Source organism: Geotrypetes seraphini, chromosome 10 (assembly GCF_902459505.1).
Source record: "Geotrypetes seraphini chromosome 10, aGeoSer1.1, whole genome shotgun sequence".
NCBI lineage: Eukaryota > Metazoa > Chordata > Amphibia > Gymnophiona > Dermophiidae > Geotrypetes > Geotrypetes seraphini.
Window position 1 is genome coordinate 100,853,493 of NC_047093.1, and position 23,866 is coordinate 100,877,358.

The 23,866-nt window shown below is 43.2% G+C and overlaps 1 protein-coding gene across 6 annotated transcripts in view; it reads left to right on the plus strand.

The window, feature by feature from the left end:
• PTGDS (prostaglandin D2 synthase) overlaps positions 1–23,866 on the plus strand; it is a 148,195-nt gene that overhangs the window by 121,074 nt on the left and 3,255 nt on the right. For all 6 annotated transcript variants that reach the window (XM_033961560.1, XM_033961562.1, XM_033961561.1 and 3 more), the window contains exons 8-9: positions 3,719–3,886; positions 4,578–4,751. In XM_033961560.1, coding sequence (XP_033817451.1) covers positions 3,719–3,886; positions 4,578–4,751 — 342 coding nt within the window. The remainder of the gene's footprint in view (positions 1–3,718; positions 3,887–4,577; positions 4,752–23,866) is intronic.

The following is a 23,866-nucleotide window of genomic DNA, read 5'->3' on the forward strand; positions in this document are numbered from 1 at the left end:
GAGAGAGGAGAAAAGACATGGACAGCAACCACTGGAAAGGGAATCATCAAAAGACATAGGGATACAGAAGAAACGAAATTGGACTAGCATGTTGGAAAAATAAAATATTCTGACAACAAAGGAAGAAGAAAGTGTTTTATTTTAAATGTATTACCTGGAATATGTTACCTTCGGGATATGTTCATCACAGATCTTTATATTGTATCCAGTGGCTTAACAGACAGCTGATGGGGGAGTGAGGGGTGAGGGGAAAAGTGGCCCTGAGCCCAAAGTTAGTGGGAACTAAATTTTCTTCCTGTCCTCTCTCATTCTCCCTGCTCAAAAGCAAATAAATACCTAAGCTGGTGGGGATCTCAAAGCCCTGCCAGCTGAAAACCTCTTCCTCCAGTTCAATGGCCATATACAAGCTCTGCAGTTGGTGGCAACTCAGGGAATATTCGTATGTTAGCTACAGAGCTTGGAGATTTCTGGCTCCCAGACCGGAGGAAGTGGTCTAAAAATGGCAGGGCTTCAGGATCCCCAACAGCCACAACATGGGAGTGGCTCATTTTTAGTAGATCTGTACCCAGGACCCCTGTGTGTTCAGTACTAAAAGATGTGCATACCGTATTTTTCGCTCCATAAGATGCACTTGACCATAAGACACACCCTAGATTTAGAGGAGGAAAATAAGAAAAAAAACATTCTGAACCAAATTGTGCACCCAGCCTCCCTCATTCCCTGCCAGGCTCTGCACCCTGTCCCCCCTCCCTGCCAGGTTCTTCTCCCAGCCAGGCTCCACATCCTGTCCTCCCCCTTCCCTGCCAGGCTCTGTACCCTGTTCCACTGCCCTGAAAAGTAACCTGCTTCCCCTCACCTCTGGTGGTCTAGTGGTAGGCTGGGACAGGAGGGATCTGTTCCAGCCGACTAACAAATTTTTCCTTCCCCCCTTTCCTGGTACCTTTTTTTAAAAAAAAATACCTGCCATTGAAAACACCCTTAGTGCCCGCCCACCCGCCCTTCCTTTTAAAACACCACCTGCCCCGCAGTACCCGCGAGAACTGATGCAGCCATTCAGAAAGTAGGGCGGGTAGGCAGCAGTGCAAAAAACACACTCCTGCAGGCCCATACACCGCTGGACCACCAGGCTTAAGGGGCATTTTAAAAGGTACTACGGGACGGGGGCGGGAGTTTGAAAAGGAAGGGCCGGCGGGCAGGCCGTGTTTTTAAAGGGCGGGTGGGCGGTGATTTAAAAATCTTCCGGGAGAAGGGGTGTGTGGGTTGTCTTCGCTCCATAAGACCCTTTTTTGGGGTAGGAAAAGTGCATCTCATGGAGCGAAAAATATGGTATTGGTTTTATTTCTCCATTTCTTGAAGTTCCCAGTTCAGTTTCTGTTTGAGATCCCTTGTTCTCCATTTGGTAAAGGTCTGTCGTGGTTTTGTTGTGAAGAAGTTATTCACAGTTGTATTATGTGTGGTACTAATAGTAGGTGAGGAGATGGGGGCAGGAGTTGCAGGGAGGAGAAGGGATAAGAGGCCCCCTTCTTAATTTCTGCCCTGGGCACCAGCATGTCTAAAACTGGCCCTGCCCTCCACCCCTCAATTTATGGGGTCTAGCATATCCTTCTCCCCTCTCCTGCTTTTCACCCTGCTGAACACTCCCCTCACACTCATTTCTGGCTCTTCCCCCTCTCCACAAGGCAGCAGTGGTAGCCAGTCATCAGAGGCAGCGCTGTAAACAGGCTGCTCATGACCAACCCCAGCAGAATTTTTCCTTTGCCACATCGGAAGTGATGCAACAGAAGAAATGCCCTGCTGGCCACAAGCAGGTTGTTTACACCACTGCCTCTGCTAACCGGCTACCACTGCTGCTTCAGGTAAGTGAGGGAGGGAGGGAGGGGGTTTGGAGGTTCAGGACCACTGCTGCTGCTGCTTCGGAAGCTGGAGAGAGGGATGGGGAGGGAGGTTGTGGATGCAGAACCCAAGGTGAGAGGAGTTAGGAGTTGAAAGCACTCTTGAAGAGGTGGACTTTTAACTTGGACATGAACACTGCCAGCGACAGAGCACGTCGTAGGGATTCAGGCAGTTTGTTCCAGGCATATGGCACAGCAAGACAGAAGGGATGGAGTCTGGCATTGGCAGAGTAGAAGGACATAGATAGGAGGGACTTATCAGCTAAGCGGAGCTCACAGGAGGGAACATAGGGGGAGATAAGTGAAGAGAGATAGTGAGGGGCAGCTGAGTGAATTTGTAAGTCAGTAAGAGGATTTTGAATTGTATTCAGAAATGGATGGGAAGCCAATGAAGTGACTTCAGGAAAGGGGTAATGTGAGTATAACGGCTCTCACAGAATATGAGTCGTGCAGCTGAATTCTGGACAGATTGAAGGGGAGAAAGATGGCAGAGTGGAGTAGCGAGTTGCAGTAATCTAAGCGTGAGGTGATGAGGGCATGGGAGGAGAGAGGACATGCTGGATGGAACAGGATAGAGGGTAGAGTTAGTGAAAGACGGGGGAATAAGAGGAAGAGAAATGAGAAGTATGGTGTGAGAGACAGTAAAAAGAGGGAAACTGAAAAATATAGAGTAAGAATGAATGAAGAGAGAGAGAGAAAAATAAACTGAAGAACACAGAGGAAAAAAACCAATGTTAGAGATGTAGTAGAAGAGATGAAGAAGACAGAAGGAGAGAGAAAAATAACAAAAGAATACAAAACCTTGGTACAAGAGTTAAGAGAAGACATAGGAAAGCAGAAAGCCTTCCTCAAGGAAAATCTTAAACAGGCACACAGCTTGGTGCCTCTCTCTCTGACTCACCTCTCTGGGCCTGCCTCTTGAATCTTACTTGTCTGCTCAGCAGCCTTGAAGACACTCCTTCCTGCTGGGGCAGACCTCTTTCCTTCTGCCATGCCAAAAACAGGAAATTGTGTCAGATGAAGTGGCCCATGGCAGAAGGAAGGAGGTCTGTGCCAGCAGGAAGGAGTGTCTTCAATGCATCCAGGTAGACAGGCAAGGTTCACAGGACAGGACAGGAGCCTGGAAACTGAGAGGTGCCCGGCTGTGTGTCTGCTTTCTGTGTTAATTGTGATTAAAAATTTTGGTGCACATTAAAGTTTTAATGTGTTAATCACATTATTAATGCGTTAAATATGCAGCTCTTGGTAAAAAAAGAAAGAAAAAAAAGTGCCGGTATGCAATACTAGCACCATAAATACTCTGATTATAATAATTTTGGGAGGGAGGCTACAAACTAGGGTTCTGAAAATTAATTGAAGCAGGGTGTAAACCTGAAGGTTTACGTAGGGAGTCACTATCTTTGCACTGACTCTGTTTGTAGCTGCTTTCATAGAGAATGGCACGCGGACAAATTTGTCCCTGTCACCGCAGGATCTATCTCCATCCCCATTTTGTCCCTGCAAGTTCTGTCCTCATCTGCACAAGCCTTGAACACTTATGATTTTAAAGTGTTCAAGGCTTGTGCAGAAGGACAGAGCTTGAAGGGATGGGGCAAGGCCAGCAACAGAATTCACACGGATGGAGATAGATCCCGTGGGGACAGGGATAAATTTGTCCCCATGTGATTCTCTACAATTTGTACCTTCATGATAAGCGTTGCATTTGTCCATCCACTCTTACAATGGATTTCTTACACTGTCAAAGATGGAATGGTAATCTTCCATGCTTTCATTATAAAGAATAATAATGCTGTACATTTTGTCATCTTGCTTTCTTGTGCTCTCAGCTGCCTGCAGATTAAATAAAGATGCTGGCCCTTGCTTGGGGATGAATAGCAGATTCTTCTACAACTTTTCCTCCATGGCTTGTGAAACCTTCAATTATGGAGGCTGCTTTGGAAATGGGAACAATTTCTTTTCGGAGAAAGAATGTTTACAGACCTGCAGGACAGAGGGTAGGTGGCCGCTAGAAGCAGGGAAACCCAGACAGCTTATGAGCACCCAGTATTATGTGGGCAATGCACTAGTATTTTCATCCTTGTGGAAAGGGCTCAGAGTTTCTCTAATATCCACAAGGCAGTCAGGACCCAAGCTAAATACCCCATCAGCACCCTCAAAAGCAGCTAGCAGAAAGTGGTTACTAAGGTTAGACAAGAATTGGTAGCCCCTGCCATGGCCACCATTTAAAGCTTTGAGCTTTTGCCAAGCCTCTGATTAACACAAGGAATAGAATGACAGTGTCCATTCTTGGAGAAATTTTCAATTCTGTCCACATAGACATAAACCTGAAGGTACTTTTATTCATGGGTTTTGCACCAACCTCATGTCTTCTTAAACATAAACATGGGAAAGGAACAACACAATAATTGCAAATAAAAGTAAAAAAAACTGAACTAAAGCCGCTAAATTACCATAAGAGACTGAGAAAAATACAATATGATTATCACTTGTGTAGAAGAAAACTAACTGTAAATTGGACAAATGCTCTTTCAATAGATTTGCTCTATCTCGATGTGCTAGTCTGTGGCAGTGATGAATGACTAAGAAATACAGTGCTATTGAAGGGAAGAACCACCCAGTGAAGGGAAGAACCACCCAGGAATCTCTCTTTTGAGTGATTAAGTTTCTCTCTGTCTTTCTTTGTAGCTGCATGTAGATTGCAGATAAAGACAGGCCCCTGCAGAGCTGTAAAGAATCACTGGGCCTTCGACTCATCTCAAGGTAAATGTGTCACTTTCATCTATGGAGGCTGTCAAGGGAATGGCAACAAATTCTATACGGAGAAGGAGTGTAAGGAGTACTGTGGCATGCTTGGTGATGGTAAGGATCATCTTTTAATCTTTGTGAAACTTTCACCTGGTAATTGGTATCACCTTCTAATAAAACTACAACTCTCACATCTTGTCCTGCCAAGTCCATTCCAGTCCAATCCGTAGACCAAGGGGTGGGGGGAGGGGAATCCACTCCAGGTGCATGCTCTAAGGGTGTGCACAACCAGCACACTGAGACCTCCCTCCCTAATCTACCGCTGCTGCTTTCCCAAATCAGCAGCAGTGGCAGTAAACTGTAAATTCAACCATCTTGGGACCTTCCTGTATCTCCCCGTGGCTGCTGGTCCAACCCATCCAATGTCATTTCCTTATTGCAGAGCAGAGCCAGCAGCTGCAGGGAGGTTCGAGCAGCATACAGCAGCAGTGGGGAGGTGAGAGGACAGGAGAGAGAGAGAGCAGGAGGTACAGGGAGAGAGAAGTAAGCAGGATACTGGTATGGAAGAGGGAGAGGGAAGTGGGGTGGAGGGAGAGATGGGGCAGATGCTGATGGAATTGGGGTGCAGGGAGGAGAAAGAGACAGAAGGAGGGAAGGATACTGGATGGAATTGGGTTGGAGGGAGAGAGAGGAGGCAGATGTTGATGGAAGTTGGGTGGATGGAGAGTGAGAAGGAAATAGACATTAAGTGTTAGTGGGGAGGGGAGGGAGGGCAGATGCTGGACGGAAGTAGGGATAAGAGAGAAAGGAGAGCAGATGCTAGATGGATGTGGAGAGGACAGAGAGAGGAGAAAATGCTGGATGGAAGGTGTAGATTTATTTATTTATTTAAAAAATTTATATACCGTTTTTATCCAAAACGGTTCACAAGGGGTTACATACATAAAATGTTAAAAGTCTATACAACATACGAAGATAAAATAAAAATGTACAGTACAGCATGAATAATATAATATATAAATCATATAATATAAATATATGTAAGTATAATATAAATCAATTGCTCAGAAAAATGTATTAATAAATAGCTGAGTCTTCAACATTTTCCTAAAAGAATTCCTCTCTCCACATTTTCAAATTTGGCCAACAAGGCCATTCCACAGCTTAACTCCAGCACATGTAAAGGTCTTAGCATTCGCATCTACATGTTTAGGATTGGCCTTTGTTTTCAACAATACAGCACCTGCAGTACGGAGGGACCTTTGTGGTTGATAGCGAGATATCATATTCTTAAAAATTTCAGGCATTGTACCATCTAGATGGAAGGAGGGGATAAAAAAAAGGGCACATGCTGGATGGGGAAGAGAACAGAGTTAGTGAAATACTGGAGGGGATGAGGGAAAGAGGGGGCAAGCTGTAGGTAGACACAGTGCAAAGAGAGAAATTGAGGACTGGAGGGAACGAGAAAAAGAGGAAACGAGAGCCGGCATGGTTAAAAGATGAAGTGTAAAAGGCAATTAGAGCCAAAAAAATATCCTTTAAAGAATGGAAAAAAGGACTGAATGAAGAAAATAAGAAGAGACACAAGCACTGGCAAGTTAGATGCAAAGCATTGATAAAGAAAGTTAAGAGAGAATATAAAGAGAAACTTACAAAAGATGCAAAAACTCATAACAGTTTTTCTAGGTACATCAGAAGCAGAAAACCTGTGAGGGAATCGATGATAAGATCATAGCGGAGAGATTGAATGAATTATTTGCTTCGATCTTTACTGAAGAAGATCTAAGAGATCTACCTGAACCAGAAATGGTTATCAAGGGTGATGATACAGAGGAACTGAAAAAAATCTCAGTGTATCTGAAAGATGTACTAAGCCTAATCAACAAGTTATAAAGTGATAAATCACCTGGACCGGATGGTATACATTCAAGGGTACTAAAAGAACTCAAACATGAAATTGCTGACCTGCTGTTAGTGATGTCGCTAAAATCATCTCTAATACCTGAAGATTGGAGGATAGCCAATGTTATGCTGATTTTTAAAAAGGGTTCCATGGGTGATCCAGGAAATTACAGACTGGTAAACCTGACTTCGGTGTCGGGCAAAATGGTGGAAACAATTAAGAACATAAGAACATAAGAAATGGCTTTGCCGGATCAGACCCTAGGTCCATCCAGTCCGGCGACTCGCACTTGCGGAGGCCCTGCTGAGAAACCTTGTTTACTCGTATCCCCCAATGTGATTTGCAAGAAGGTATGCATCCAACTTGCCCTTGAATCCCAGAATGTTGGTCTCCCTCACGACCTCCTCCGGGAGAGCGTTCCAAGCATCCACCACTCGTTGTGCGAAACAGAATTTCCTGATATTTGTCCTGGGCCTGGTGCCCCTCAGTTTCAGTCCATGACCTCTTGTCCGAGTCACATTTGACAATGTGAATAACGATGTTTCTTGCTCTATTTTGTCAAATCCTTTTAGTATTTTAAAAGTCTCTATCATGTCCCCTCGCAGTCTTCTCTTCTCGAGGGTGAACAATCCCAGTTTTCCAAGGCGTTCTTTGTAGCTCAAATTCTCGATACCTTTAACTAGCTTCGTGGCTCACCTTTGCACCCTCTCCAGTAGGGTTATATCCCTTTTTAGGTAGGGAGACCAGTGGACACAGTACTCCAAGTGTGGTCTGACCATTGCTCTGTAAAACGGCATTATGATGTCCACCGATCTACTCGTGATTCCCTTCTTTATCATGCCCAACATCCTGTTTGCTTTCTTTGCTGCCGCTGCGCACTGAGCCGACGGCTTCAGGGTCCTGTCTATCAGTACCCCCAGGTCCCTTTCTTGTTCGGTCTTGCCCAATGTCACACCTAACATTTTATATTCATGTTCCTTGTTTTTCTTACCCAGGTGCATCACTTTGCATTTTTCTATGTTAAACTTCATCTGCCCATTTCTCTAACTGGTTCAAATCTCTCTGAAGTTCTTCTCTGTCCTTTTGTGACCCAACCACCCGACATAGTTTTGTGTCATCTGCAAACTTGATTAAATTACTTGTTGTTTCATCTTCTAGGTCGTTTATGAAGATATTGAACAAGATGGGCCCAAGAACCGATCCCTGGGGTACACCGCTCGTCACCTCTTCCCAGTCCGAGAACTTCCCATTTATGCCCACCCTCTGCAATCTGTTTTCCAGCCATTTGCCTATCCATCTTAGTATATCTCCTTCTAATCCATGGCTTTGTAGTTTCTTCAGAAGCCTTGCGTGAGGAACCTTGTCGAACGCTTTCTGGAAGTCAAAGTATATTATATCCACCGGTTCACCGCTGTCAATTTGTTTGTTCACCTCCTCAAAAAATTGAAGTAAATTTGTCAAACATGACTTCCCTTTCCTGAAGCCGTGTTGGCTAGCTCTTATCAGGTCGTGATTTTCCAGGTGTTGCTCTATGCTATCCTTTATTAGTGCTTCAACCATCTTCCCAGGAACCAACGTAAGACTCACAGGTCTATAGTTGCCCAGTTCTCCTCTCGATCCTTTTTTGAAGATTGGGATGACATTCGCTATCCTCCAGTCGTCTGGTATTTGCCCGGTTTTAATTGTGGAACATGCAGACAAACATGATTTAATGAGACAGAGTCAGCATGGGTTCAGCCGAGGGAGATCTTGCCTCACCAATTTACTTGACTTCTTTGAAGGTGTGAATAAACATGGATACATGTGAGCCGGTTGATGTAGTGCATCTAGATTTTCTGAAAGCTTTTGACAAATTTCCTCATGAGAGGCTCCAGAGAAAATTAAAGAGTCATGCAATAGATGGCAAAGTTCAGTTATGGATTAGGAATTGGTTATTGGATAGAAAACAGAGGGTAGGGTTAAATGGTCATTTTTATCAATGGAGAAGAGTAAATAGTGGAATGCCACAGGGATCTGTACTGGGACCAGTACTATTAACTTATTTATAAATGATCTGGAAATTGGAACGAGTGAGGTGATTAAATTTGCAAATGACAGTAAACTGTTCAAAGTTGTAGCACTTGCAGATTGTGAAAAATTGCAGGAAGACCTTAGGAAATTGGAATACTGGGCATCCAAGTGGTAGATGAAATTTAATGTGGACAAATGCAAAGTGATGCACATTGGGAAGTAAGCCCAAATCACAGTTACTGGATGCTAGGGTCCACCTTGGGGGTTAGCGCCAAAGAAAAAGGATCTGGGTGTCATCGTAGACAATACGATGAACCTTACCGCCATTGTGCGGTGGTGGCCAAAAAGTAAACAGGATGCTAGGAATTATTAAAAGACGGATGGTTAACAAGACTAAGAATGTTATTATGCCTCTGTATCACTCCATGGTGCGACCTCACCTGGAGTATTACGTTCAATTCTGGTCTCCTTATCTCAAGAAATATATAGCAGCACTAGAAAAGATTCAAAGAAGAGCAACCAAGATGATAAAGGGGATGGAACTCCTTTCATATGAGTAAAGACTAAAAAGGTTAGTGCTCTTCAGCTTAGAAAAGAGATGGCTGAGGGGAAATATGATTGAAGTCTACAAAATCCTGAGTGGAGTAGAATGGGTATAAGTGGATCGATTTTTCACTCCGGCAAAAATTACTAAGGCTAGGGGACATTTGATGATGTTACAGGGAAATACTTTAAAAACCAATAGGAGGAAATATTTTTTCACTCAGAGAATAGTTAAGCTCTAGAATTGTGGTAAGAGCGGCTAGCGTAGCTGGTTTTAAGAAGGATCTGGACAATTTCCTGGAGGAAAAGCCCATTGTCTGTTATTGAGAAAGACATGGGGGCAAGTCACTGCTTGCCCTGGATTGTTTGCATGGAATGTTGCTACTCTTTGGGTTTTGGTCAGGTACTAGTGACCTGGATTGGCCACTGTGAGAATGGGCTACTGGGCTTGATGGACCATTGGTCTGACCCAGTAAAGGCTATTCTTATATTCTGGATAGTAAGAAAGAATTTACTCTAGACATATGCAGAAAATAAATTTGAGAAGGAAGATGAGGGAAGAAAAGGGAAGGGAAGGGAGAGGAGAGAGTGAAATGCCAGACCTTTGGGAAGGGGGGGCTTGAAGAGGGAAGGTAAAGGAAGGAGAAGAGAGGAGAGAGATGCCAGACGATTGGGAGAGGGAAGGGAAGGAAAGAAGATGCAGAGGCCTGCAGACAGGTTCGGGAAGGGGGCGGGTCAGTGCTGACCCAAATATAAACTAAGACCCCTATTTTTGGCCCAAAAATCTCAGTTTATATTTGCGTATATTCGGTAATTGAAAAATATATGATTTCAATAAAATGGCATTATCTTATTTTCCATTTTTTGTTTTATTTTTATTTGTTAATATGTAAAGTGATGATTGCTATTTCTCAGCCTTTTTTTCAAATTTACATCTGTTATCTTTATATTTTGCACAATATTAGGGGATATGCATCACTTTTTCTGTTTTAGTGGGGTTCCATTGTATATAAAGCCTGGCTTCTTTGTGGTTCAGTTTAACTTTTGTCTACATATTTCTATTTTTAGTTTGTGATTACATATTCCAAACTTGGTGAGGGTGTTTCTTTGTTCTGTGTGTACAAAAAATATGGTTTTCTGTTAGCATTGACTGTGTAGGATTGATCTGTACTAGTCTGGATTGTTTAGTTTTACAAAAGATGTATTGATGTTCTACTGCTCACTGCAGTATGTAAGATGCTGCCTTTTCCTAGGTACATTCTTGTTATGTGATATGTGGATTATTACTAAGAACATAAGAATTGCCGCTGCTGGGTCAGACCAGTGGTCCATCGCGCCCAGCAGTCCGCTCCCACGGTGGCCCCTAGGTCATAGACCAGTGCCCTAACTGAGACTAGCCTTACCTGCATACGTTCCGGTTCAGCAGAAACTTATCTAACTTTGTCTTGAATCCCTGGAGGGTGTTTTCCCCTATAACAGCCTCCAGAAGAGAGTTCCAGTTTTCCACCACCCTGTGGGTGAAGAACAACTTCCTTACATTTGTACGGTATCTATCCCCTTTTAACTTTAGAGAGTGCCCTCTCGTTCTCCATACCTTGGAGAGGGTGAACAACCTGTCTTTATCTACTAAGGACTCCTTTTACAACAGTGCGCTAGCGTTTTTAACACACGCACCGTATTAGCGCGCACTATAGCATGTGCTAGCCGAAAATCTACCGCCTGCTCAAAAGGAGGCGGTAGCAGCTAGCGCGCGTGGCAATTTAGCGTGTGCTATTCCGCGCATTAAGGCCCTAGCGTGCCTTTGTAAAAGGAGCCCTAAGTCTATTCCCTTCATTATCTTGAATGTTTCGATCATGTCCCCTCTCAGTCTCCTATTAAAAATCATGTTCTTCATATAGAGGAGGGGGTGCTAAAAATTATGTACCCTAGGTGTCACATATGCTAGGTACACTACTGTTTATATTCTACCAAATCCTCTCAATCAGAGGTTCAAAGTGGGTCACAAATAGAAGTCAGTTCATTTGCTGAGAGTTATAAAATGAAACAATAAAATCATGAAAAGCAATAGAAACAAATTAACATATAATGCATTCATTTCAGAATAACAAAATAAATTATTCTTCAAAAATGTATGAAACAAAAAAAGCCAACATGAGGTTACAAAAAGAAAAAATAAGAATTCTGATTTCTAGTACTATAGGTAAACAGTTCCAGATATTGGCTGACTGAAACTCAACAATGTTAGAACATAGATTGAGTATGCCTTTTAAGCTTAGGAAAAGGTAAATATTTAACCAAATATTCTAGAACAGGGGTGCCCACACTTTATGGGCTTGCGAGCTACTTTTATAATGACTAAGTCAAAATGATCTACCAACAATAAAATTTAAAAAAAACACAAAGCACACTGAAAGGCAGAGAAAATGTTAATTATTCATATTCCGGGGTTTTTCAAAGAGGTCACCTCAGTAACAAAATACAAAAATAGATAAATACACCCCCTCCCTTTTTACTAAACCACAATAGTAGGTTTTAGCACAAGGAGTTACGCTGAATGCCTCATGCTGCTCTCAATGCTCATAGGCTCCCTGCGCTAAAAAACGATATTGCGGTTTAGTAAAAGGGAGCCATAGTGCAAAATATAGACAGCAGATATAAATTCTCAAAACCGACACATTTTGATCACTAAATTGAAAATAAAATCATTTTTCCTACCTTTGCTGTTTGGTGATTTCATGAGTCTCTGGTTGCACTTTCTTCTTCTGACTGTGCTCCAATCTTTCTTCCTTTCTTTCAGCCTCCTGTATGTTTCCTCTCCTCCAGACCTCATTCTCTCCTCCAACTTTTTCTTTCTGTCTCCCTGTTCCCCTTTCTTTCTGTCTCCTTGTCTGCCCCCTTTCTTTCTTTCTCCGTGCCCTCCCCCAAGCCACTCGGTTTGCTGCCACCGCCATCGGGGAACAGCCCCCAAGCCACCGCCGTCCCAAGCTTTCCCTGCAGAAGCGTCGCGCTGACCAGCATTCTGCTCCCTGATGTCAATTCTGACATAGGAGAGGAAGTTCCGGGCCAACAAGGCATTTCTCCTCATTCCATCCAGCCTGAGCCCCATCTCTCCTTGATCCAGCATTTCCCTTCTGTGTCTGTCAGAATTACCATTCCACCTATTTTCCAGCATCACCCTTCTTTGTGTCCATCTCACCTATATCCCTATCTCACCACTTTTTCAGAATCTTCATTTGTCTCTGTCCTTGTCTTTATCCCATGTTCACCATTTGCCCTTTCAATGTCTTTATCTCCCCCCACACACACTTTTTCAGCATTACTTCTATGTCTCTATTTCACCTCCTCTTCATGTCCCCTCTGTATCTCTATCCTTATTCAGTAGGTCCTGCTTACTCTTTCTCTTCTTTGTGTCACTATCTCCATTTTCAGCTTTCCCCCTTTTTCCTTTGTTAATGCACCCTGTAGCCAGAATCTTTCCACCCTCCCTCCACTCCAACCCAACCCAGTATGAAATATTTCCTTTTGTTTCCCTCCCCTCTCTTTCTCTCTCTCTTCTGCTCCCTCACCCACGAGTCCTGCATCTGGCCCTCTCCCTTCTACCTGCACCTGGCAAAAAAACCCTGCTCCGCGGCTCTCTTAAGCAACTCGTCAGCAGCGGTGATCAAAACAAGTTGCCGACATCGAGGCCTTCCCTCTACAAGTCCTGCCTTTGTGGAAAAAGGAAGTTGAAACAAGCGGGACTCGCAGAGGGTAGGCCCCGACGTCAGAAGCTTGTGTCGATCGCTGCTGCTGAGTTGCCGAAGAGAGCCGCGGAGCAGGGGGTGTGGCCGGAAGCAGGTAGAAGGGAGAGGGAGATAGGAAGGCTGTAGAAGCTCCGGAGCATGACACCAACCCCGGCCAGGATGATTTCTCTTTTTCAGGCTGCTGCTGCTGCTGCTGTCGCCACGCCACCACGCCCCCCCCCCCCCGAAATGACAAAAACAGCCTAATGCCCGGCGTCGGCGTCTTTGACGTCGGGGAGAGGAAGGCTGATAGGCCCGGTAGATCGGGACGGCAACACGAGTCTATCACAGAGCCCGGGATGGGCTCTGCGATCGACTCACGTTGCTTTCCTGAGCTACCGGTCGATCGCGATCGACGCGTTGGGCACCCCTGTTCTAGAACTAAATCCATAAAACTTTTCTATACAAGACACGTTTTTGGTTGTTTGTTTTGATTTATTTAATTATAATTGAACATAATTCAACAAGACAACTCTTGCTCAAGAAATACAGAAAGAAAATCTAGAAGAAAAAGAAGGAAAAACCTCCAAATAACTCAAAATTATATTCTATCTTCCTTAGACCACTATAATTAGGGGTAGGTCCTAGAAAAGGGAAGAGAACCACATTTAGAATCAAAATAATAATAAAAGGGAAAAGGCCTAATGGCTTAGGGTCCTAATTTTCCGTAACAGCTGTTCTAGATTTTAACTGAACAACTCAAGTCACCAGTTTCTTCAAATCCAGGAATGTTCTCAATTGCTCTGGTGAATAAAAATCATATTTTACTCCTAGGTATTTAATCATACACTTACAAGGATAAGCTAAGAGAAATGAGGCCAGTGCCTCAGATCTCATTGCCAAAATTAGTTTCATTTGTTCCTGTGTTTGCCAAGTCACATCTGAAACATCCAAACTTTTTTTTTTTTAACCATAGAACAATGCTTGTGAATTATGAAAATACAATCGAAAAATAGCATTGATATCTTGCTCAAATACAAATGATACTAATAAGGTAATTCTTTCAGATGTGTCCGATAAACTTATTTCAAGCATATCTGTAGCATTTAGGTTTTCCTGTCCATTTGTATTAATTTGCTCCACCTCTGGGTTTACTCATAGATCTTTCTTAGAAGGCAAATAGTAAATTTTACTGATAGGTGGAATAGCTTCAGAAGGAAATTTCAAAACTTCAATCAAATATTTTTTTAATAAATCCAAAGGAGTCATTACTACAGATTTAGGAAAATTCAGCAAACACATATTTAGTCTACGATTAAAGTTCACTAACTGTTCCATCTTCCTGTTAAGAGAAATATTATCTTTTATAGTGTCAGAAGTCAAATCTTGAAGGTTTTTCACACTGTCCTTGTCTAGCTTTAAATCAGTGGCAAAATCTTATTTTATACCTTCCATCTTTTTTTTTCATTTTTATTAATTTTACAAAGATAAAATTACATTTCAACAAATTAAGAATAAATGGAATAAAAACAAATCTCAAAATCAACACAATTAAACCTTTTTATCTAAAGCTGCAACAGTACTCACAAGTTGAGAAGTATCCTGGGAATAGTTGACAACTATTGTGTACAGATTCTGGAGAGCTACCCATATACTCTCCAGTGTCACCACCAGCGGTTTTAATAGCTGGGAGCAAGCTGCAACTCCAGCCCCAGTTCTCTCTGCTCTTCCACATTCCTCGTGGCAACAATGCTGCCATGAACAGAGCAGGACTCAATGGTGGAACGGCTTCCAAGGGTGAAAGAGTTGTTTCCAAGTCTAGCTCTTCAGTCTCTCCTCTCACCGAATGAGCAGCAGACTCCTCTCCGACTAATCCAAAGGTCTCCGAGGCTACTGTAAACTCCCGGATGGAGCGTTGAACAGAAGAAGATGTTCTAGCCACCGAGGGGAAGACATGAATACTTTCTTTATGCTTGGAATTTGGCATATCCAAAAAAGAAGGTAATATTTGCTATCTACTGTCGCGCTCGATTGGGAACATAGTCACCACTCCGCTGCCATCTTGGGCCTGCCCAACAAGACATGTTAAATTTAATGCAATATGGGTTTCAACAGGGACCCAATGCTCCTCAGTGTGCTGCGGCACACTTGGAATCTCAGGAGGCAGTTTGTGATACACAGTTTTACGGAGATAGGTGTTCATGCCAGTAGCATTTGGCTTGTTGGATTCTTTTGCTGCATTTGAGCAGGGTTAGTTTGTGTAGGGTTTGTTCATTGATCATTTTCCAGTGGTCGAGGAAGTCTTAGTCAGGGATTAGGAGGGATAATAATGCGTTATCTATTTAATTCCAGCATGATTCAGGAGTTTTTTTGTTTCTATAATAAAAGGCTTCTCAGAGGGTTGGTTTCCAGAATATAGTGAATTTTAGGAGTAGGTGGTACTTTGGATAAGGAATTAAATTCTAAGTAGCTTGTGCTTTTTGTTGAAGAGGCAAATAGATCTAACTGGTGGCCTTTTTCATGTGTGGGTTGTTAAAATAGGGGTTTGAGGTCTAGCTCATTTAAGAAGTGAATGAATCTCAGGGCTGAGATCTGAGGTTGAGTCTAGGTGGAGGTTGAGGTCTCCTATAATGAAAGTGGACTCATATTGTACAATGGTTCAGATTCTAGCCACTTTACATTACATTACATTAGTGATTTCTATTCCGCTTGTACCTTGCGGTTCTAAGCGGATTACATTAGAAGATGGCTGGTCATTTCCAGGCGATGACAATACAATACTTTACATTACTTTACAAATTTTGCATACCTTACTTTACATGACTTTTCGTACATAACTTTACATTACCTTACTGTACTTACATAACTTTACATTACGTTATTTTACATATCATAACTTTACATTACAGAGAGCTAGATTCTGTTTATAGGTGGAGGTATCGGTTATTTTGAGATATTTGGTGGTTTCAATGTTTCCGGGTATATATTGACGTATCGTCATAGTGACTTTATAAGATGTTGCCTGAGGGTAGGAATTGCAGGGAAGGTGCGGAGGGGATAGGAGATGAGGGGAGATTATGTTGTTGGTATGTGTTTTTTGAATAGTATGGTTTTGATATCTTTTCGAAATGCTTGAATTGAATTGAATTGAAGGAATGTAAAATTGTATGCAGCAAATGGGGCTTTGGTAAGAATCACTGTTTATTTCTACCGTTAGTAGTTCTAGTGAGGTAAGAGTTATAGATTCCATGATTTTGATGTGAAAAGATGATTTGTGCAGTATCGCCAAGCTACCACCCCTGCAACCAAATCTTGATAGGTGGATGATTTTGTAGTTTAGTGGGCATAGAAGTTGTAATCTGGGGTTGGCTTGCATTGGTATCCATGTTTCGGTTAGGAACAGAAAACTGGGTTGTAATTCATCAAGCAGATCTTTTATAGTTTCAGTCTCGTTGACTACTGATCTCACGTTAATATATCCACATGGGATTGAGGCAAGTACTCCTTCATTAGTGTAAGTGGTTGGGATTTTTATTAGATTGCCTGGGTTTGGTTTAGTGATGCGATTGTAGTATGGTTTTTGGTGTCTGTGTGATCCAACCAGCGGTGTGATTGCATGTGGTCAGCACAGTTACTCCATGATGGGGCTGTGTGTTCTGAGGGGATATATATCTGCTGTCTGGAGGGATGGAGTATGCTTCAGTTCATCTAGTGCTGATCAGTAGGCAGAGAATTAGTATGAGATACTAATTCATCTGGGTTATTTCACTGTAGAAGATTTGGTGGATGTTGCAGATATATTTGAATGAACCCACATACGGAGATTACTGCCTTATAGCAAGTAAGTTTGGTTAAATACTGTAACTGTTTCTGAGCTGGATTATGTTCAGATGTTAGTTCCCTATAGTCTGTATGTCTGGTTAATTGCTGTAATTGTATATGAGTGGGTGCCACAAGTGACATCAATTAGAAATGACGCTTGAGGAGACGTTGGTAAGGGCTGGTTAGGGGTCACCCTGGGCAGTGCTGGAAAGAGTATGTAGGTGGAATATAAGGTCTCTTTTGTAGGGAAGATGGATGTGATGAAAAGATTATTTTGAGTTGGTAGGAAACTCAATTAGTGAAAATTTCCTTAGTCAGGAAAAGCAGGAAGGTTGAGATTCATGCTTAGTATACATTTAATGTGAGTGGGATGAGGATCAGGGTTAGAGGACCTAGGCAGCAGAAGAGTTGTGTGTGAAAAACTATCTTTGAAAGTCACTTTATGTTGGTGAGTAGATAACAATTACCAGTGTAGATTAATCTATTGAGGTAAGAGATATTCCCCACAGAGAAAAAAGACTGAAATCAGGGTATATTGACCTTTTAAATGCTGGAATGAGGGCTGCAGGGTGGAGCCTAGCTAGGAAGAACACTGGTCACAGGTAAGTGTTGAACCAAACTTAGAGTAAAATCCAGTCACAATCTGAGGAGACAGGGGAAGGCAATTAGACAATTAGCAGAAAATTCAGGTTTGCATTTAAAAAGGTTACAAAAAAAGCAAGATTTTCAAATACATTTTCAGAGTATAGAAAACAATTTCCAGATAGAGAAGTATACATTAATCTATTATGGCTAGTGTGCAGGACTGTAAATCTAAGTCCTTATTGAACAGCAGGCCTCAGTCATCTAAAGGATTGAGATATTCTAATTTTCCTTCCTCCAAACGATATCATCAATATTGCGGGGGTCCCTCAGGGCAGAGATCTTATCAGTACATGAGACAGAGATTCAGTGGAGCTCAGAACCTGCAATCTTCAACAGCCTGCTCTGCTTCCACCCCAAAGAAACAATTCTGATGCCAGGTCTTTGGCCGACCATCCGTGAATTGGTGGGAGGCCCTCGGCATTCCTAGATGAGTAAGTAGGCATCCCCATAGATTGCTGGGTGCTGGACATTCTACGAGAGGGGTACAAACTTAAATGTTATCATCTCCTAATGTACCTTTTCCTGGACTCCCCAGTGGGGAAACCAGAAAAGGAGGCAAAGGTAAGAGCCACTGTCCAAAGATATAGAAGCCATAGAGCACGTCCCATAATCTGACTCGGGGGTTTGGCAGATACTCAATTTACATCATCGTGCCAAAGAGAGGCTCTGAAGACTATAGACCAGGGCTGCCCAATTCCGGTCCTTGAGATCTACTGGCAGGTCAGGTTTTCATGATATCCACAATGAAGGCAGTACAGGCAAATCTCTCTCATGCATATTCATTGTGGATATCCTGAAAACCTGGCCTGCCAGTAGATCTCGAGGACTGAAATTGGGCAGCCCTGCTATAGACCAATTCAGGATCTCAACGTGGTCAGTGCAGCCCCCCAAATCCCTCAATTCTGCTTGGAAACAGTGAGGTCAGTGATTACCTTGGTTGTGCCGGGGGAATTTCTGGCTTCTCTGGCTTTGACAGAGGCCTACTTCCATATTCCCATTTTTCTGGCGTACAGAGGATTATTGAGGTTCCACATCTTACAGTAGCACTTCCAGTTTGCAGGCTTGCCCTTCAGGTTCATTTATATCTGGATGATTGGCTTATCAGAGTCAGGTGGTCACCAAGCAGTTCACCTAGGGATCCAGCTGTTACAGAACTTAGACTGGGTGATCAACTTTCAGAAGAGTCATTTCATTCTGACGCAGGACCTGGAATATCTGGGAGTCAGATTCACCATGGGAGCGAACCGGGTGTTCCTTCCACAACCACACAAGGAGAAGCTTCTCCAGTTGATTTGTACCTTTCTGAACATTCCCACCCCAACAGCCTGGCAATATTTGCAAGTTCTGCGGTCGATGGTCACAACGATCAACATGGTCCCCCTGGGTGAGACACCATGTGCTTCAGGATGATCTTATCTCCCAGTCGAGTCCACAAAGGGATCCACTATATTGAAACTCCCTTGGACAATGAAAGTTTGTCGTAGTCTTGTAGTTGCATCCTCGTGCTCTCTCCAGGGGGATTCTCCACCTGGGTGATTTTGATTATGGACACCAGCCTTTATGGCTGGGGGGGCTTTTTGAGCGGACAGTTCAGCCAAGGGATGGTGTTCTCCTTCCAAGAGGGAGTGGTTGATCAATCACTTGGAGCTTCAAACAATCCAACTAGCTCTCCTGCACTTTGAGCAGGTACTCCAGGGCAAAGCAGTCTGAGTTTTCTTGAACAATGGCACGGCAGCATTCCCTACAGTGGGAGTCGGAGTTTCTCTTTTGCTGGGTGGTGTCACCTGCCGGGGTCCCTGAAAGCTTGCGGAGGACCACCGACAGGCGGCAGCACGACCCTGGCGTGGCTCCCAATGTGGAAGACCTCACTGGTGTCCCAATACTTTGGGCTTTGCAACAATAAAGCACAGCGAGCCAAGTCAAATCAAAAACAATGTCCAAAGTTTAATTTGTCTCCAAAACCCAAGGATTAGAAAATCAAAAATCATATAAAGAAGCACTAGTGCATAAGCTTCCTTTTTCTCCAAAGAAAAAAAAACAGATTTTTATATTTCAAACAGTTCAATGAAAGAACAGCAGTGTTTAGGTTAGGTAAGTTCACAGTCAAGGTTCTAGGGCTTCACCCTGCCCTGAACCACAGTCTCAGTAAGAGCACACAACACTAGTCCCAAAAAGAAGTCCTCAAGAATACTTTGAGTCCTGGACTTTTAATCCTAAAATCCGGTTTCTTCACCAGGCACTCACATTTCACATGGTAAAGCAAACTTCAATCATGAAAAGAAAAAAAAAATAAAGCCTTACTGCAGGCTCTTGTTATTCCAGCAATAATCAGTTTCAGTCCTTCCCACTGTTGGGCCACAGAATTGCTGGTTCCCCTTTTTATTACTCAGCTTTAACAAGCTCCCTCTGAATCCCAACCCTCAGATCTTCGGGGCACCTACCCCAATTCTGTAAGTCCTTGGAACTGAGATAGCTAACAGGGAAACTGCTTCACAAGCCAGAAAACTTTCTTCAGTTTCTCTGGGCTTTTGCACAGCTGGAGTGCAGCAACGTAATCAAGCTGGTGCAGCACTGCTCTGAGCTTGGCTTTACACACCAAACAAAAATAGTTTCTATCAATCTTCAACACTATATTATTATACACCTCCGTACCTGCAGTACTTAGTGAGAAGCTGCCAAGCTCACATCCATGGCTTCCTCGATGTCAGCTTCAGGCATTGTCCATTCATCCGTGTCCATATTTTCTGGCATACCCAGCTGCTCTGCTGGCTCCTGAGCAAAGGAATCCTCACCCTCCATGGGTTCCTGAGCGAGGTCTGGCCTTTGCCTGACCCGGAGAGCCTTCTCTGCCAGGTCCTCGTGTGCAGCCTCTCTTACTGCCTTGGAGAGCTGCTTAAGAGTCTTTGGGCCACACCCTGTACTAGGTGTCTGTGTGCCTAGTTTTCGTGCTCTTGGGCTCCCCCCCCCCCAGGTTGCTGGGCAGAATACCACTGGGAGCCTGATTAAACCTCTTAGTGTAGCTGGGGTTTTTACTGGGCCGTAGAGCTAACTTGTATTCTGGCTCCTGATCAGGTTCAGATGGCTCAGGATAGGCAGTTCTGCTTTCGGTATCCCCTGCCTGTTCATTCTCGATCACTCCCTGGTCTCGGGCACAGGTTTTAGGCTGGGGTTTCCCTCGGACATGACCGTCTCGGGGAGCGGAAATGTCACAGTGGAAAATAATTTTCTACAGATCTCGGAGGTGCAAGTTCAAGTTCAATTTATTTAATATACCACAAATATAAAACCAAAGTTAAAATCTAAGCGGTTTACAATGAATATAAATTGGGGAGGTAAAACAATACAAAAACAAACTCCATTACATTTAAAGGAAAAAACAATAAGGTTAGATTAAATTAGGGAATGGGGGAAAAAAAGGGGACGCCATAATATAAACCTACTTAAAAAAGAAAAAGTAAAAATTATTTGAAGTTTAAAAAACAAACAAACTATGAGTAAAATGCTTGAGAGAAGCAGAATGCCTTCAGTTGAGCTTTGAATGTAGGGAACGATTTTTCTTCACAGAGATAAATGGAAAGTGAGTTCCAAAGAGTAGGTGCCATAACTGAGAATGAAGAATTTCTGTGTATATCAAGAAATAACTGCCTAAAAGAAGGAACACGCAAAGATGTTGGTTTGATGAGCGAAGTGATCTCCGTGCAATATAATGAACTAAAAAACTGTGCAAGAAAAAAGGAAGTCCAGAGGACATAACTAAAAAAGTGATTATATTATATTTGTAGGGGATTCGGTAGACCTGAGTAAACAATGTGCAAGCGGATTATCTCAGCCACCAAACTCGGGATCCAAGGGAATAGTCTCTGTCTCATAGTGAGGTCATCCGATGTTCAACCTGATGGTGTTGGCAAACAACAGGAAGGCAATTCACTTCTCCTGCCACCGTTGCAAACCAGGAAGCAAAGGATTGGATGCCATGGTCTTTCCTCCATGGCCCATGATAAGGCATCTTCTGTGAAGGATCAAGGCCCACCGAGGTCTGCTCCACCCTTTACTGCATCAGCTGTTTCTACCTTGGAATCTTAATTTGATTCTCAGGTCGCTTGCAGCTCTACCCTATGAGCTGTTAGACTGAGCTTCTCTGATGCTCTCACTATCAAGACGGTATTCTTGGTGGCCATTACGTTGGCCTCTGGAGTTTCCAAACTTCAAGCTTTGTCCTGCAGAGATTCTATTCTTTGGATATGGAATTGAGTGTGATCATGTGCACTGTCCTCTCCTTTCTTCTGAAGGTGGTCTCTAGTTTCCACATCAACCAGCCTTTACACCCTTGAGTTCAAGCAAACATGACAGGGTTTTGAAATTGCTGGATGTGTGCAGGCTTTTGCTGAGGAACATGGAGGTCACAAATGAGTTTCATTTGTCCAATCACCTGTTCATGCTATTAGGTGCAGTCCATAAGGGCAGATCAACTTTGTCGCACAGTGGAAGTTGGAGGGTAGTCTAGAGGTAAGAGAAGGAGCAAAGAGTTATGCTAATGAGGCTTCCTACAAGAGATTTCATGAAATGGGATTGACTACCCATTTGTTCAGGAATAGAGTGTGGATTTACAAGAAAGATTAGCGAAGGTAAGAACCTAATCTTTCCATGTCTGGCATCAGTATTTTGTATTAACAAGCATTTTAAGAGATGTAATGCTAATGCCTGAATAAAGTTCATATCATAAACATCCGGTTAAATATAATATTCACCCATTCATAAATGAATATACATAAGGAAATACTTTGATACTCGATCCTCAGAGGGTTGATCTCCCGTTGGTTCAGGTGAACAGAGCTCACCGAACCCAATCTTCATAGGATCTCATGGGATCAAAATATAACGTTTTTTTATAGATATATCTATTAAAAAACGTTATATTTTGATCCCATGAGATCCTATGAAGATTGGGTTCGGTGAGCTCTGTTCACCTGAACCAACGGGAGATCAACCCTCTGAGGATCGAGTATCAAAGTATTTCCTTATGTATATTCATTTATGAATGGGTGAATATTATATTTAACCGGATGTTTATGATATGAAGTTTATGGATTAATTCCGGTTATTAGTATAGCCACCAGAGTAATTCTCTATAATGCCTGAATAAAGAGCATTGTAATAGTCAATATGAAGAAGTATCAGGGATTGCACTAGTGATAGAGACATTGTGACATTTCAAGAATTATACTGTAGAACTTGCAATGCACTGTGTTACTATAAATGTACTATAGAACTTGCAAGTATCAAAACTCACACTGACATTAACAAAATCATTAGCTGAATTTCAAGTAGAAAGACATATTGTAAAATGGTAAGAAAGATCTAAGCATTTTCAACTTAAAGAATCTCAAGGTTATCAGTGAATTCAATACAGTAAGAAGGAAATCTAACAGGATGCGGACACAAGGAGGTTATATTAGGGTTACAATATTTCTGAAAATAAAAAAGAGGACACTCCTACTCCAGCCCTGCCACTCACACAAACAGCTGCATAGTCTCCTCTCCTTCCCCCCTTGCAGGATGGGTACCTGGAGACAGTGGGAATCACTTCAATCGCGGTCCTACCATGGGTTCTGGTGGTCAAGGGGCAGGAACTCCTGTTGCAAGCTGCTGGAGGCTTATATGGTGCTGGCTGGAGGTGGTAGGAAAGGCTCCAGCTCTGCCTGAGCTCGGGGTTGCATGTGGAGTGCATCCGAGCATGCACATACGTGATAATATCACACATATGCACGGATGCCCTCAAGATGTAGCCACAGGCAGAGCTGGGGTCTTTCCTGCCACCTCCAGCCAGTGCCAAATGAGCCTCCAGTGGCTTGCAACATGAGATCTTGTTCCCAGAACACCAGTAATCATGGCAGGATCACAATTGATATGGCTCCCACCTGCGGATGACCCCCGCTGCCGGTACACCATTAAAAGTGCAGTGGACAAAGCCGTTCCGACAAGCATGAAACATAGAAACATAGAAGATGACGGCAGATAAGGGCCATAGCCCATCAGATCTGCCCACTCTACTGACCCACCCCCAAGTCTACTATCCTAGGGATCCCACTCCTGGTGACAGGTTCCCTTGGCTTAACCTTCTAAGGGATCCCACATGGGCATCCCATTTGCTCTTAAATTCTTGCATGCTGTTTGCCTCGATCACCTCCACTGGGAGCTCGTTCCAAGGATCAACCACTCTCTCGGTGAAGAAATATTTCCTGGTGTCACCATGAAATTTCCCGCCCCTGAGTTTGAGCGGATGCCCTCTTGTGGCCGAGGGTCCTTTTGAGAAAGAGAATCTCTTCTTCCATCTCGATAGGGTCGGTAATATACTTAAACGTCTCGATCATGTCTCCTCTCTCCCTACATTCCTTGAGTGAGTACATCCGCAAATTTTTCAGCCTTTCCTCGTATGATAGATCCTTGAACCCCGAGACCATCCTGGTGGCCATCCGTTGCACCGATTCTACTCTCAGCACATCTTTTCTGTAGTGTGGCCTCCAGAATTGCACACAGTATTCCAAATGAGGTCTCACCATGTTTCTGTATAATGGCATTATAAC